The sequence below is a fragment of the Diospyros lotus genome, chromosome 1 (assembly GCF_014633365.1).
Source record: "Diospyros lotus cultivar Yz01 chromosome 1, ASM1463336v1, whole genome shotgun sequence".
NCBI lineage: Eukaryota > Viridiplantae > Streptophyta > Magnoliopsida > Ericales > Ebenaceae > Diospyros > Diospyros lotus.
The window spans coordinates 31258836-31275639 of NC_068338.1; the positions used below are offsets into that span (position 1 = coordinate 31258836).

Sequence of the window (16804 nt, forward strand, 5' to 3'; positions counted from 1 at the left end):
ACTTAATCTGTCTACATTGTAAAAAAAATATTTCACTATATGGTTTCTTATGAGTATCATGCATTCTGTCTCTTATCTGGTGTGCTGTCTTATATCGTGATTAACATCTCTCGTATACGTGGGACAGTATATGAAGAGCCTTAAAATGAGAAATTTCACCTTTTACATTTAATAAAATATTTTATTATAAAAAAAAGTTGACCCTTAAAAAATGCATTGACCATATTGGGACAGTTATTTACTTATTTAGCATAAAGCAGCTAGTGCCCTTACGTTACATGGGTGATTGTCCTGACCAAAATGACTCACTAGGGAGATTTGGCACGAGGAGTTAGTTGTCCCCTTTACATATCATGCACAACTATGATAGAATGACATTTGTTAGAACTTTTTATTTTATTTGTTAGAATAAATATAAAAATTTAACATCTACCACACCTTCCTCAAGTACCTCTTAACTTATCACAATGAGGCAATGAGTTTAATAACTCTATTTCTTTGACTCTTTCTCTATTTTTTTCTCATTCCTAGGGTATGTTTGATTACATTATTTAGAATTTAATTCTAAATAATTTTGTCTAAAAAATAAAAATCATCTCACTCCCTTAAAAAATGAATTCCATGAAAATAAGGTTTAAATATTTGTACTATACACATTTTTTCATAGAAAAGTTAAAAGTGTTTGATTGCTTCCATAAAAAATATTGTAATAATTATATATTTTTTATGATAAATGTGTATAATCAAACACATTTTTAGTTTAACTCTCCTGACTTAGTCAACATCTAAAATTTTTGGAAAATATTAAGATAGGCTCACTTGCTCACTTTAGTTATAGAATTTAAACCTCAAATTTTCAGTTTAAACTTTTGATAATGTGAGGTATCATGGAATTATCAAAAATAAAATAAAAAATAGGGCAGAAAAAAATGTAAGAAAATGAGAAGAATCAGCCCGAAAGACGATGTAGGCTGTGAAATTCCTTTTTAGGTCACTTTTTAGGAGGGAAAGTGCTGCTTTTTCAAGGGAATATTTTAGCTTTTGAAACCCACAAAGAGGAACGCTCACTCTCACAACACAGAGAGCAAAATATACCAAAGAGGAAATGCAAATTGGCTGGGTGCTCATAATTAATTAAAGCCGCTTGCTGGCTTGCTTGCTGTCATTTTCCGTCGAAGTTCTCAAAATGTGCTGCGAAAGGAAGGCTTACAATACAAGCACATTCTTTCCATTCACTTTTTATTAGTTTCCCTTGAGCCAAACAAACACCCAAAATCAGCCACAAGAGAGACTACAGTTAAATGTACAAATTAAGACCACTATTCATCCTTCATTGACCTCCTCAAACCCAAAAATATTGCGGTTTAAGCAAAAGAACTCACTTGCAGATGGGTTCAATTAATGGCTGTTTCTGAATCCCAGCTGTTCTCTCTACTCCCAGATTTCATATATTTCGAGCTCTGACTTGTGATTTGTCGCATGCAACATTCCGAGTAAATTAAATCCAGGTGGGTGGTGGATAACAAAATGGAAGCATGGACATGGCTTACCTCTGTCACATCAGTGGACCACACTCGACCAAACCAGTGGTCAAAATGCCCCCTCTTCCTCCTGTAGTATTAACAAAACAGCTTCTTTCTTGGCATCCCGTTTCCCATTACCCCCTCCTTCTCCAGAAGTTTCTTATTTCTTACATTTCGTGTACGCAATCCTTGACTGGTCTCGGCGACCAGGAACACCCACCAATGATGCATACACAGGTCAAACATAATAAATTTCTTTTTTCAAACTAATAAGGGTTTTGTTGTTACAACTTTGCCACCTTTTTTTTGCAGTTTTTTCCTTAATTAATAACGACAACCCACAAATAGATAATACATAACCTGCAAGAGAGAGAGAGAGAGAGAGAGAGAGAGAGAGAGAGAGGGGAGGGGGAGAAGGAAAATAGGTTCTAATTAATTAAGCTTCCAGACCTTACCTCCCCCTCATCGACAAATTTCCAGACCGCCGTCAACAAATTTCCATAATAATAAATTAAGCTTGCAAAAATATATATGCAATGTTATCCCCGTCATTCTTTAACTGTATTGTTATGGTTGATATATATACATGCAATACAAAAATAAAGAAATAATATATAAAATTAATTGTATCTTATTCATATGCCAACTTCCCTATAAAGATTTTTACTATTCATAATGACCAAAAATAACACTCGATTAGCTACTTACTTCATCCTCTCGTTTACTTAGAAAAATTTTTAAAATAATTTATTTTAAAGATTCAGAAAAACTTAAAACCATATAAAGTATGATATAGGCTCAAATTTGGCAACAAAACAGAACATCTTTAACATTAAAAATATTTTATTAATTTTAAGAAAATTCTAATATCTAAGTTATAGTATCATATATATTGTTTTAAAAAATAAAAATATTTTTTATTTTAAAAATCAAACGTGTATGGAGGAAAAATGTGAAACCTAGGCTTATGCCACTGCATGTGTTGAATGCCATCCTTATCTTCTTCTCTCGTTTATTGGCGGTTGTGTCTCTCTTGCTGCGCGTGACATGGGCAGGCAGCTATGGCTTTGTGTTTTTCTTTTTTATTTAACCATTATTATGTTTTGTCCCATTATCTAAAACAGTATATACAATTCATCACTTTATATTATTTATACTTTTGTTAAACACTGAGGTAATTAGTCATCATTTATTGAATTCAAAGAGCACAAACAAAACAATTATGACACGGTTGAGAAATTAAGTTCTAACTCAATGAATAATGATATCATTTGTCCCTCCCTTCACTTCTTAAACTAAATAAATAATGATAAAAACTATGTAATTATAAACAAAGACAACGTTAAAGAGTTAAAAGAAATTTGAACACAATATCTCTCCCTCGAAAGTAGTTTAATGATGAAAATTCAAAACTCATCTCTATATGCTTACAGATTGTGAATTCAGGCCTTCCCTTTCCTCTTCTTTTCTAGATCCAAATTCAATTGATTTCATGGATCTTACTATTTTTGCAATTTCTGCCGAGGCAGAGAAACGGGAACTCGGAAGCCTCTGGAAAGCCCATTTTCTAGCAAAAAGGAAACGGAATATCCGGACGGGAATTTGATTTTCTGAGGGCATTCTGGCAATTTCCCGGCTCCCAAACACGTCGCCACTCACCCAATAAATCTGCCCCCTTTTAGGCAGCGTTTGCCAGAAGAACCACCGAATCTGAAGAACCCTCCTCGCGTTGCCCACAGATTCTTCCCTGGCATAACAACACGTAGACAAGAAACCAAAGCTAAAAACTAAACCAAAAACAAAATCCAAACACGGACGTACATGATGTGTAGTGATATTATTTGATATTTCTCTCAATCTCTATCTCGTTCTCTCTCTCTCTCTCCCTCTCTGTGTGTATATATATATATATATATGAGTGGGTGATCACCTTGGTCAATTGTCCCACCTATATTTCAGGATTTTTTTTTTTTCTTTTTGCACTCCGCTAACAAAAGCATTTCCAAAAATCATCAAAAATGGAAAAAGGAAATAGGCAATAAAAGCGAAATTTGGCAAGTGTATTTAATCTTGTGGGGATGTCAAGTTGGAAAACAAAACCCTAAAAAGGGTCTTTGGAAGAACCAATTCGCCGCCAGATTGATCAGAGCCGTCAGCTTCTTACGCCCCCACAATGTCCGTTTGATCCCATTTCTCACTCTTCTTGAGCTCCAACTGGGTTTTATTTCTCTGCTGCTTTCTCGGTTCTATCATGGCATTCAGTGTTGAAAACGGAAAAGAAACCGTCTTTGTTTTCGTGTGTTCGTAACCCTTTTTGTTTATATGCTTCACCCGGTCTTTGAGGGTCGCTCGAGCTCCCGATGATGAAAGATTGGATTTTTATGTGTTCATTGGCGGGATTGAAGATTGTGACTAGATGGGTGTAAAGGGTTTTACTTGTGGATTGCGAAGTTTGTTTTTTGTAGCTTTCTAGGGTTAGTATGCTGTCTGAATTGGGAAGGAGGCCGATGCTTGGCGGCAACGAAGGATCGTTTGGGGATGAACTGGAGAAAGAAATCAGTTTGTTGCTCCGCGAGCAGCGGCGACAAGACGCTGATGATCTGGAAAAGGAGCTAAATTTGTTTCGAAGTGGGTCAGCTCCTCCCACTGTCGAAGGTTCACTGAGTGCAGTTGGCAGTTTGTTTGGTAATCACGGCGGTGTTGGCGGCGGCGACGGTGGTGCGTCTTCGGGGCCTGCTAACAATAGGACCGGCAATGGGTTTAGGTCCGACGAAGAGCTTAGGTCTGATCCTGCTTATTTATCTTACTACTATTCGAATGTGAATTTAAACCCTAGGTTGCCACACCCTTCGGTGTCGAAAGAGGATTGGCGGTTTGCACAGAGATTGCAAGGTGGAGGGAGTTCGGCGTTGGGCGGGATTGGGGATAGAAGGAAAGTGAATAGGAATGATAGTGGTCGCGGGGGACGATCAATGTTATCGATGCCACCGGGTTTTAGTTCGAGGAAAGGAGAGAGTGAGACTGATCCTGAGAAAATCCATGGCGGTTCAGCAGAGTGGGGTGGTGATGGATTGATTGGCTTGCCTGGTTTAGGACTTGGGGGGAAACAGAAAAGCCTGGCGGAAATATTTCAGGTGATTTTCGCCATACTTCTGTTTTTTATCTGCGTATGCTCTCTCATGTATGTAACTCGGGTTTGTTCCATGTCCATTTGTTCAACTCCACCTGTTAGTGGTGTGTATTGGCATTTTAGTCCTGATATGTTAATGTTGGTAAAGAGTCCTTGGTATGTAGTTTTGTCTTTCAGTTGATAACTTTGAGTGTGGATGATATATATATTCCTCTAAATTGTTTAACGTCATCTCTTGCTTCCCTGCATCTTTGACACGTATGTGCATCTTGTGAGTAAAATTCAATTATATTTGAAACTCCATCTTCTCATGTTGCGAGTACATATGAATGAATTCATTTGTCCTTTTGGGCAGGTATAATTAATGCCTTCTGTCGTATCTGTTAATTGTATCGTCTATGTCGATGCTTTGATCCCATAATGTTTTTGTTTGGAGGTTTGCATCTTAATTTATTTCTAGCATACCGTTGGAATATGAATATATGTATATGTAATAACTAGGGGCCTCTGTTTATAAAAAAATGCTCATACTGCAAAATTATGTGCTATGACATGTTATATTATCTCCAGTATCTTCACGCAGTTGCCTTCCAGCTGCTGTGATGGAAAGTTAGCCTCCTCAAAGCTTAAATCATATCGTATGAACTTAGAGCTAAGGGTTGTAGTTGGATTTTGTCTTCAACAACTAGAGATGACTAATCCAAGTTGCAGACTCTGAAATTTTGGATGATGGGTTTGAGTCAAGACCATCCTAAAGCCATAAAAGTTTTTGGTTGGATTTTGTCTTTGTCAAGCTATGTTTGTGCTTGTACCTGGCAAAGCTGTATTTTGTGGGATCTTGCTCACTTAGGTCATCTTATCAGAAGCAGACACTTAGGTTAACATGCTAAGATTATTCGTCCACTTAGTTCATTTCTTAATCTCCCCCCTCTCCCCCCTCCCTCTTCCTCTCCAATTTGGAGCCTGCAACTTATGCTAATATGCTATAATTTACGTATGTATGCCTATTTATCTCAACTGTAACATTTATGCCTGAAGTTTGTCTAATTATTTCTTCATTGGATGAAACATACACATCTAATATATTTAATAATTCACTTCTATTTTAACTCGAGCTCCATTGTCACATTTTTAGTTACACATACAAAATGACTGCAATATCCATAGATCTTTCTGAACTATGATGCAACGGCTGTTGCTAGTAAAAGTTCTGTAGTTAATGTGTTATAAATTGATTAAACATGTGGATTTATGATTTTCACTTCCACTGTTATGCCAACCTGGAATTGACATATTTAGGGAGACCAATGTAAATGATTGCATTTGGACAAGTCTCTTATTGTTATAAAAATTGTGCTTTAGCTTGATTCTTTCAATATATCTTGTAAGGGGAGAAGGTGTCAGGATTTATGAATCTCTATCTGTGGAGTGCTAAGTGCGAAGGATATGTGCATGATATGTTGATTTAGATTTCCTCCTTGTTTTATTTTTATATTTATTCAATTCCCTGAGGTTTGTGTATTTATCTTCTGTTTAGCCTCTCATATCTAGGTGGGAAACATACTTTCTTCACATAAAAAATTAGAAATTTGAAACCAATAACTGTTGGTCTTTGCTTTAGCCACTCACATCACATCTAGATGTAAGATCACTTTAGGAGGCCCAAAACCTTTTGGTTTTAAGTTTTGTTATGGCTTTGGTCCTTACGAAAATAGTATGGCCCAAGTATGAGCTAAATTTTTTTATTATGTTGTAATAGTGAATGGCAAAGCTTCCAGTCTCCTTCCTCCTCCCATGACATAATCTTTTATTACATTTATATACAATGAACTTTCCTCTTGTTCAGGTCCTGATTGTTTGATACATTGAGCTGATAATTCAGGGGATAATCCATATTAAGCTATCGATTATGGTTCCTAGATTAAATAGACACAGGGTGAATAGGGTGATTATTTCATAGAAATGGAAGAAACCAGCAAAAATTGTAAAGTAGTACTTCTGGCCATATATATTTCATTCAGGCTCTGTGTTAGTGCGCCAATCAGAATTATGTGCCAGCTGCGCATTTTCCAGTGTGTTCTTTGAAGCCTGGAACTATTAGAAAAAACTGCAATCCTGAACTAATGTGTCTTACACATGTCTTTGAATTTGTTTAATGCAGAACCTGTTTTTCATTTCCAGTTTGTTGTACTCAATCCAGAGCTTTCAGGCTGCTGTCCTGCATTTTATTATGTTTTCACTGTTCTGCTGACTTTACAGTCTCCTTTTAAATATCTGTTTTGTTCTCTTCCATTTTGATATCCATGCTTAAGAAAGTAATTTTAAATCATAGTTATCAACATGGGTATTAAGTAGACTACACTTGTTTCAACTGCTTATTTACATACGTCATTTACTTAAAAGTTGATTTATCTGTCTACTGCCTAGAAAGAACTAGTCATGGTTTAGTGGTAAAAAGAATTTCATTCATGCAAAATGTCTTTGGTTAAGTCTTGATAATGTTTTAATGAGTCCTTCTAAATCATCACATTGGATGGTTCATGTCCCAATTCGTTTTCTTCATGATCCTCAGTAGCTGTCGGTCTCAAAAGAGGCAACTGATTGAGGCTGTGAAATCCCTTAATGTTAACAAGGTGTAGATTGGATGGCTCTTTTCTTTCTGTCAATATTGTTAGGCAATAATTGGAGGTGAACAGCATCCTCTTTTGGTTAGTTTGGTGTGGTTGACCTCATTTTTAATATTGAATCCCAAGGAGTGGTAAGAGATATTTAGATTATAGGCCTACTAATCTTGTTCATGGGGCCTGGCATGGTGATTGAGAGCATTGCCACAAGCATTTAGATGAAATTAGCTTGTTTCTTGGGAATAGTTTTGTTTTAAATGCAACCCAGCATTCCTTTTGCTAAGGAACATAGTTTGGTGAATAGAGAGCTCTGCAGGAAGAACGCTCTTGTTCAAAATGTTTCCTTTATGACCTTTTTGGTTAATTTGGATGCTAATGTTTCTGTAGGATGATTTGGGGCGTGCAACTTCTGCCACTGGGAATCCATCCCGGCCTGCTAGCCGTAATGCTTATGAAAATGATACCTTAAGTTCTGCTGAAGCTGAGCTGAGCCATTTACATGGCGAATTTGCATCCAAGGATATCATGACATCTAATTCAAGTGTTCAAGGCTCATCTGCTGTCCAAAATGTTGGTCTATCTGCATCATATTCATATGCTACTGCTTTGGGTGCTTCCCTTTCTAGGAGTACCACCCCCGATCCCCCACTCATTGCTAGGGCTCCTAGTCCTTGCCTGCCCCCTATTGGTGGGGAGCGATCAAACACTTCTGAGAATAGAAATGTTAATAGTCCAAACTCATTTAACATCTCAACTACCCCAACTGAGTCTGTAGATTTGGTCTCTGCTTTGTCTGCCATGAACCTTTCAAATAGTGTGGTGGGTGAACATAATAATTTGCCACCACAGATTGAGAAGGATTTTAATGATCACGATAATTTTATGTTTGGTTTGCAAAGTGGTCAGAATAAAGCAATGCAGAATCTGCACATGGAATCTGAATTGGGGCATTTTCATATGCCTTTTGAAGATATGCCCATTCAAGTATCATACTCAGATGCAAGTAGGAGCAATGGATCTGCATCAGATGTGCATAACTTGTCCTTGGTATCAGATAAGCGTGTTGACCTGCATAGAACTACTGCTTCTTCGAATAAATTTTACCAAAAGGGATCTCCTAGTACTGTTAACAGCAAAGGAAATTTATCTTCTTACTATCAGCATATGGATAATCTTAATTCATCACTTTTGAACTATGGTTTGGGTGGGCACTCCATAAATACAGCTTCGCCATCCATGATGGCTAGCAATCTAGGCACATCTAATCTGCCACCTTTATATGAAAATGTTGCTGCAGCTATGGCCGTCCCTGGAATAGAGTCGAGAATGTTGGGGGGAGCTCTGCCTTCTGGATCAAGTCTGAACCTTGGTGGATCAGAATCACAGCATCTGAAGAGATATGGGAACCAGATGGCTGGGAATTCTGTTCAGGCACCTCTTGTTGATCCACTGTATCTTCAATATTTAAGAACAGGGTATGCTGCAGCTCTCAATGATGCCTCGATGGATGGGAATTACTTGGGGAATTCACACATGGATTTGCTTCAGAAAGCTTACCTGGGGGGTTTACTATCACCAAAATCGCAATATGGTGTTTCCATGCAAATGAAGTCTGGTGACCCTAATCACCATGGTTACTATGGAACTCCTGGATATGGTGTTGGTTTGTCATATCCTGGCAGTCCCTTGGCTAGTCCTGGCATTCCAAATTCTGCTGCTGGACCTGGTAGTCCAATGAGGCATAGTGAACTTAATGTGCGATTCCCTTCTGCAATGAGAAACTTAGCTGGGGGTGTGATGGGTCCCTGGCACTTGCGAACTGGTTACAGTGCTGAAGATAGTTTTGCGTCTTCTCTCCTGGAAGAGTTTAAGAGCAATAAAACCAAGAGTTTTGAACTTTCAGAAATAACAGGTCATGTTGTTGAGTTCAGGTATGATCTGCTCATATATTTTTTGTTTTTTTCAGATGAATACTGGTCAGCCATCCCCATTTAAAATCTATGACCAAATGTTATTATCTACAGTGCGGATCAGTATGGAAGTCGATTCATTCAACAAAAGCTTGAAACTGCAACTGTAGAGGAGAAAAATATGGTTTTTATGGAAATTATTCCACAAGCTCTTACTTTGATGACTGATGTATTTGGCAATTATGTTGTTCAAAAGGTACTCATAATATTCACACAGATTCATATGCTACATATAATGAATGTGCAGGGCTGCATACATAGTTGTGGTTGTACCTTTTTACTTGGTTTTAGATGGGTGACTCTTGGTATGTAATGACAGTTTTTTGAGCATGGAATGGTCTCCCAGAAAAGAGAACTGGCTAGCAAGCTTTTTGGCAATGTCTTGACACTTAGCCTTCAAATGTATGGCTGTCGAGTGATCCAGAAGGTAATAACCACCCATCCTTGGTCCAGCTGTATCTTGTATAGCTGTGTGTGTGTTTTATAAGACCCCTTTTTCTTTTACCTGTGCAACCAAGATTGGAGATCTTTTTCTATTTTGCATAAGCTTTTTGGGCATGCCTGACACGTGTCTTTCAAATGCATGCTAGGTTATGTCTAGTATATCATGATGTTTATATTAATTTTTTTATTATCAATATTGCATCCAAATTAAATATTTATTTTGGAACAACTTCTCCCTAGTTATAACGAATAGTTTGTTATTTGTATGCTTTATATTGCGGGTCCATGGATCTCGATGGGTTTTGATGACTTGGAAACGTTTTCTAGTATAATGAATATCAGTAGTTTTGATTTTTTTTTAATAATTTTGTGTAGCCATATTTGTATGAGCCTTATTTATGACTAGACTTGGACACTTTTTTAAAGATAGACTTGTTCAAAAATTAATTAAGGAATTATACGTCCATATTAAGTTTATTTCTGGATTACACATTTGTATCCTTCATAAAAAGAGAGAGTATAAAGAGCATGCTCAATTATTTAGTTATTTTGCACTTGCAAAGTCCGGTCAGCGCTTTTTTTTTTTTTATAATATTTTTACATGTTTCTCTAATTTTTCCAAAAAGTTCCATTCCCAATATAGTAAAAAAAAATCTAGAAAAGTAAATCTCACTTCTTGGTGGTTCTATTCTTATTGCGCAAATGTGGTGGTGACAGCTGAATTTTAAGGCTCTTGGTTGTTTGTTTAATGTTGCTGACTGAGCTGGCACGTATGAGATCTTAAAACGAGAACGTTATTTATCCATCCAGGCAATAGAAGTTGTTGATCTGGATCAAAAGATAAAGATGGTGGAAGAGCTCGATGGTCATGTCATGCGCTGTGTTCGTGATCAGAACGGGAACCATGTCATTCAGAAGTGTATTGAATGTGTTCCTGAAGAACAGATTCAGTTCATTGTTTCAACATTTTTTGATCAAGTTGTAACCCTTTCCACTCATCCATATGGGTGTCGGGTGGTACAGGTATCAAAATGTTAAATTAATTTCCTTCCTTATATTTGGTGACTTTTGGAGAATTTTGTAATAAAAATAAGATTTTTTATTGACTTTTGTTATGAGAACAGAGGATTTTGGAGCACTGCCTGGATCCGAAGACACAGGATAAAGTGATGGATGAAATCTTAGGGTCTGTTAGCATGTTGGCGCAAGATCAGTATGGAAATTATGTCGTTCAGGTTTGTGAAGACTTGTCTATGGGTATTTGCCCCAGTTTCTGTACAGACATTTTGAGCAATTTCTTAACATTGTTTCTGTGGTTTAACACCTCCTGTTAATTGGTGCAATTGGGCATCTAGCATTTTCACTCTAGAGAAATTCCTTTTATGGAACACCAGGCAAGTTCCCCCTTCCTAACACTAATTGTGGAGGACTGATGCAGAGCACCAGGCTGGTATACACAATAACTTTTAAATTGACACTTTCCTTTCAACATACTATTAGCAGCACCCAAAGTGGGCAAAGGCACTCTGATCAACCTGTGTCTGATGACTCTGGTAGTCATATCAACAATATTGTCGAGGCTTGAGGATGTCGATGTATATATATGTGTGTGTGTGTGTCACTAAGTTGCATAGGTAAATGACTAAGGAAGTGTCTTGTTTATCATAATTTGACTTTCAACCTCCTAATACTTCTTTATTCTTTGAACTTAACATGAATACACTTCTATATGCGATACATCTGATGCATCTTTGTGGCGGTTACTTCGGTTGACATTGTGCTTTTACTTACAAACAGCATGTACTTGAGCATGGAAAGCCACATGAGCGTTCATCAATAATAAAGGAATTAGCTGGGAAGATAGTTCAAATGAGCCAGCAGAAGTTTGCTTCCAATGTTGTGGAAAAATGTCTAACTTTTGGTGATCCCTCTGAACGTCAGCTTTTGGTAAATGAGATGCTTGGTTCTACTGATGAGAATGAGCCTCTTCAGGTTGGTTATATTTGCTTGTTTTTTATAACAATCTGAAAACTGAAATTCTTGCATTTCATTTCTGTAAATATTTGTATTTGAAATTTTTGCCCAAAAGCCATCTTTCACTTACCATACTGCTATCACTCTTCACCTTTGTATATATGGAGATAGGATACCAAGTTTGCACTGTCTGATGATTGTAATGTTTTGAAGTTGAGCAAAATTAACAACTACTTAACTCTGACTCTGCTAGTTGAAGGTTCTGATACTGTTATGCACATCTTTGTGAGTCAATGATTAAGATGTTGAGTTAATATTGGTAAATGATGGCCACGCTTCCCTATTCAAAATTACACAATGTACCACATTTAACAAATAAGGGCCTTATTTTACATATATATTTTGACCAATTAGTTTGTTGCTTAATGAGATAGGCAGGATTCATTGTGAAGATGTGTCATAAGGGTGATCTCTCCACGCTCCTTTGGATTTGAGAGGGGGAGTGGGGGTTGTGTATTGATTCTTCTTTGCTTGATATATTTTATCTGAATGTACTTTGAGTTGCAGGATGCTTGAGGGTCTCGAGACTAAGCCTTGTACTTGAGATATTAGTCATCCTCCTGACATGTTTGCTGCACAATGCTGTCCTCTCCCCCTTTTCTTTTGTGACTTTTTTCCTTTTTCTTTGCTTAAACTGTAACAACTGAGTTGAGAGTCAAACACAACATGCTATCATAGCACATCCATTTTGGCATTATTTTCCTATAGGTAATTAATGGAGAAATCTATAAAAGAGAAAATGGCATCCATCAGCATTTTGATGGAGAGAAACAATTTGAATGGCATAATGTATTTAGATTTTGGACAAGGGTGTGACTTAAAAACATCGATTTTGGATTTAGATGCAAATGATGGAAATGACAGGAGTAGAACAGCATAGAGTGAAACTTGAGGTAAGCTCGTAGCCTGCTCCTCACTGAGCTCCTGCCAGTAGGTTGCTTCCTTCACTGACAGTCCTGAAAGTAGTTCATGAATTATGGGATTGATCTGTTATCTTTCTTACTTAACTACAGTTTGAATTCGATATGCATGTCCAAAAATGATGTGACATGGGATGTGGTGTTTGTTAAAGAGATAATTGTTGGCAATAGAGCTGGGGTCAGGCTTAAGTTATAATTGTTGTCCAAGAGTGATGCATGATCTTAACCTTGAAGCAAAAATTATGGTAGCCCTAATACTAAAACCAAATGTGATTTGTGGTACAGTGTATTGTTGACTTTGAGTGGTTAAGAAAGCAAGCAAGGGTTATAATCTGTGCAAACTTGTGAGTTGATCATCCAAGTTAAAAGTTAAAAATGCTTAATGTAGGTCAACACATGTGGGTTGCATCAGAAAATAGATGCCATATTAATGATGCAGAATCTTTTGCAAGTACTTGTTTATTCCAAGCATTGGGTTTGTTTAATTCATGTCTAAGAATCAGGATGCCTTTGGCAATTCACATTTTAATACTATTGTTATTATCATTTTTTGGTTGATGCTATACTGTTTTATCTATAATTAATGATATATGCAATCTTGGTGGGGTATATGGTCTACGTTGTTCACAAGCTAACATATAGCAGTTTGCCCATAAGATGGGGCGCAGTGTATGTAGTTGTTTAGTTCACTGGATCACTAAAATATACTTGACTGGACATGCTATAAACATACACAACCTATGCACCCATGCTTAGCATCTGATAGATGTACTTCAACAAATTTGGACGCTTGATGATTCTCTGGGGTGGCAAGGGGTTTGGTTTATCAACCTGGTCTTGCCCAATAAGGTTATGGAGTTGTTATATCTCCAAATGGAGACTTGATTGGTTGTTAGGTAACATTCTTATTGGTTCCCGCAGGTTTCTTATATAGTTTGATTTCCTTATTATTTTTATTTTTCCTCCAATTCCAGGCAATGATGAAGGATCAATTTGCAAATTATGTCGTACAAAAAGTACTGGAAACCTGTGAAGATCAGCAACGCGAGCTGATCCTATCACGGATTAAGGTTCACCTCAATGCACTGAAAAAGTATACTTATGGAAAGCATATTGTTGCTCGTGTAGAGAAGCTAGTTGCAGCTGGAGGTACTTAAAAACATCTATTTGTTATTTGTTCATGCGTCTAGCAGTAAAACCTCTTGAAAATTTATGAACAGAATAAATTTGCATACATGCTACTTTTTCTCCCATTATTTTCATTTGAGTTAACACAATTAAGTGTCTTGCACAAATTTTATATCTGGGACTTTTGGCTTAAGGAAAGATAAGTGAACGTTCAAGTAACACAGGTTGAGATCCAGTGAATTACCATGGTGAAATATGTGGAAGATTGTTTTCTTCTGTAAATTGTCATCTAGATATTCTTCAATAGACTTCTATACTACTAGTTGCTGCTTCTATGGAGACATTTGACGGCTAGCTTTTCTAACTACCATCTTTCAATTATTTGCAGAAAGGAGAGCTGCTGCTCAGTCTCTGCAACCTGCTTAGCTTCCATTGTGAAACAGGAAGTTGTTGTACAGCTAACTGAGGCTAGTTTGAGCTTCCCTTTGCTCTCGTTTTTCATTCCCCGTTTTTAGCGCTGCAGCTCTACCTGTATTTAGGACAGTTAGGAGCTGGTTGAAAATAAAGTTGCTGCCTATACTAAAAACTGTAAATTGTGTAGCCTAAGGTTTCGTCTTTTTGGCTGAGTGTGTAGTTTAAGGTTTATTACACATAGGGTTACATAAGCTGAGCTTAGATGTCTGGTGCTCCTGATGCCCTTGCAGAGGAGAGGAGAGGAGACAAGAGTAACTTACCTACTAAGTTTGAAGGGTGTAAAGAGGAAGAGGAACGCTATGTTTCAATGCGACTGTAAAAATGTTGCCATGTGGATGTGGAGAGAGCTGATGTTTAGGCGAGGCTGAAAATTTTTGCGTATATGGTTTATTGACAATTTCTTTATGCAGCTGCCTTCATATTTAGCCCTTGCTGCTTGTGGTGCATGCGAAGTTTAATTCTTTTTTTTTCCTGAATATGGGATGCTTTCATTTCATGTTTGCTCGGCAAAAGGGCTACTCTAATGTCGTTAAAACAAACCCTCTACGACGCTTTGGTGGCATCCTTGTTAACCCAAAAGACAGAATAAGGATGCTAACTTGGAGGCATTCTTCTGGGCAGTCAAGACACGATGCCATTTCATGTAGTGTGATGGCTAATTGTTCAACTAGCAGCATATGCAAAGATCTCTGTTTGGATGTATCGCTTAACTTGTGTTGGCAATGAACACCACAAGGAAAGGCCACAAAATTCTGACTGTATCATGGTTAGACAAAAAATGGCCAACGTGCAGAAGCCATTGCTGCACTTCAGTTAGGGAGTGAACTACAAAATCAGCAGAAACTTACACAATCTCTGTGCATTTTACAAGCCGTCATCATCGTCCTCGATTTTTTGCCCAAAGCCTCTGGGTCCAGCTCTGGCTCTGGGTCTGGCCGGCCTCTTTTTACCGCTCTTATTCTTCTTGGCCGCCTCCTCTTTCTCAAACTTATCCCTCTCCCTCTTCCGCAAGAAATCTGTCACCGCTATGTAGATAACCTGGTGGAATTGGCAACAAGCCAAGAACATCACTCGTCATGTATTATAAACTGAATCTTACAAGCAGCTTTTTACTCACCCCAATGGTGAGAATGGACAGGCCGAGAAAGGCGATGAACAGAAGAACGGAGATGATGTTGGAGACGCCATCATCGCCGCCTGAGACTATCTGCTGGGAGCTGTCGATTGGGTTTGCTTCTGGAGGTAAGGGTAAGGCTTCCTCGGAAACAGCGTGGATTTTCCATCTCCGGGCGGTTTTGGGAGGAGTTTCACGAGAATGGATGGCTCTCATCAGAGTATGACAGGGTGGGGCGGCGAGGGGAGAGAAAATTGAGAGAGAGGAAGTGTGGGAAAACAGTGAATAGCGAGGGTTAGGGTTGAGAATGGAGGAGAGAGAAATGGATGCGGAAGCCATTTCTGCTCTTCTCCGCTGCGCTGTTCGACGACGACTCTATTGATTTCAATCAAATTGGAGAACAATGGTGCGGTGCGGTGCCATGCCATGCCGGCCGTAGGCCGTATTATGATAAGATGATGTCAGTGTCAGTGCTTTGTGAGTTGAAGAAGCCTTATGGGCTGCTGACAGCTGTCATCGTGATAATTTGAGGAGGTGTTTGCCCTTTAACTAATCTATCTTTAGCTCTTTCAATAATTTACATTTTCTCGATAATTAACCCTCGTTCAATGCTGTTAAGAGTAATTTAATTGAGTTTAATTGATAATGGATCGATTGACATAATATTATTGATTATGAAAAAATTATATTATGCGCAACCACATGATAGCGACACGCATATATCAAACTCTCGCCGACTTCAACAATAAAATACAAAGCCAAGACCACCCATCATAGTCCATAGACACAATATGCCTTCCTTTACTCGCCTACGTTCTCAGCCAGCCAGCCTTCATGGTAAACACAACTCTCTCTCTCTCTCTCTCTCTCTCCACTTCCTTTAGGCTCGTAGGTGACTCCTCTTCCGTCCTCCCTCCCTACCTACCAATTACGTGCATACTGGCTAGCTAGGGGTTTCCTAAAACCTTCAAAAACATATACTTGCTGCTTTATTTGATTGCAAAACCTGATCCTAATCAAGTGGCGTGCATGCTAGGGACTTTTTACCATTTACAATACTAATAATAATATTGTTATTGCTAATCTAAATATTTAAAGTTATGATACTGTAGAATTATAAATTATGTATATTTTTATATATTTATTAATAACTTTGATATTTTACCTAATCCGTGTCGTAATGAGAGGATAATGACGATGAGAGATGCCTGCCCTGCCGTCCGATCATTTCCTTCTCATCCAATCCACGTGAGTTTCATGATTCTTGTGTGGGGAGTTCTTCTCTACGCAGCCGACCTTAATATGCTCCTTTCTCCTCCGTCGGATGAGTTGACCAAATAGATTAATCTCGAATTTTCAGGAGATCAACGACGCAGAATCCACAAACAAAGGCTGAAAGCCGCAAATCGTCCACGTCTCCGCTTACAGCTGGCCGCCAACATT

The 16804-nt window shown here is 38.0% G+C and overlaps 2 protein-coding genes across 2 annotated transcripts; one reads left to right on the forward strand and one right to left on the reverse strand.

Annotated features, from left to right (window-relative positions):
* Positions 1–3462: 3462 nt before the first annotated feature.
* LOC127793310 (pumilio homolog 2-like) lies at positions 3463–14672 on the forward strand. The gene is made up of 9 exons (XM_052324155.1): positions 3463–4657; positions 7665–9208; positions 9302–9443; positions 9567–9674; positions 10502–10714; positions 10816–10926; positions 11489–11683; positions 13620–13794; positions 14162–14672. Exons 1-9 carry the CDS (start codon positions 4004–4006, stop codon positions 14197–14199), a joined length of 3180 nt encoding a protein of 1059 aa, XP_052180115.1. The 5' UTR covers positions 3463–4003; the 3' UTR covers positions 14200–14672.
* LOC127793469 (uncharacterized) lies at positions 13984–15800 on the reverse strand. The gene is made up of 3 exons (XM_052324207.1): positions 15365–15800; positions 15096–15285; positions 13984–14302 (listed from the first exon to the last, which is right to left on the reverse strand). The coding sequence occupies exons 1-2, from the start codon at positions 15698–15700 to the stop codon at positions 15112–15114; spliced, it is 510 nt and encodes a 169-aa protein (XP_052180167.1). The 5' UTR covers positions 15701–15800; the 3' UTR covers positions 13984–14302; positions 15096–15111.
* Between the last annotated feature and the right edge of the window lie 1004 nt (positions 15801–16804).

Coding starts and splice junctions, on each gene's coding strand:
- LOC127793310 (XM_052324155.1), top strand. CDS start 4,004: ATGCTGTCTGAATTGGGAAGGAGGCCGATGCTTGGCGGCAACGAAGGA. Junction 10,715..10,815: donor ATGGGTGTCGGGTGGTACAG/GTATCAAAATGT, acceptor TTATGAGAACAG/AGGATTTTGGAGCACTGCCT. Junction 11,684..13,619: donor ATGAGAATGAGCCTCTTCAG/GTTGGTTATATT, acceptor CTCCAATTCCAG/GCAATGATGAAGGATCAATT.
- LOC127793469 (XM_052324207.1), bottom strand. CDS start 15,700: ATGGCTTCCGCATCCATTTCTCTCTCCTCCATTCTCAACCCTAACCCT. Junction 15,286..15,364: donor TGTCCATTCTCACCATTGGG/GTGAGTAAAAAG, acceptor CAATTCCACCAG/GTTATCTACATAGCGGTGAC.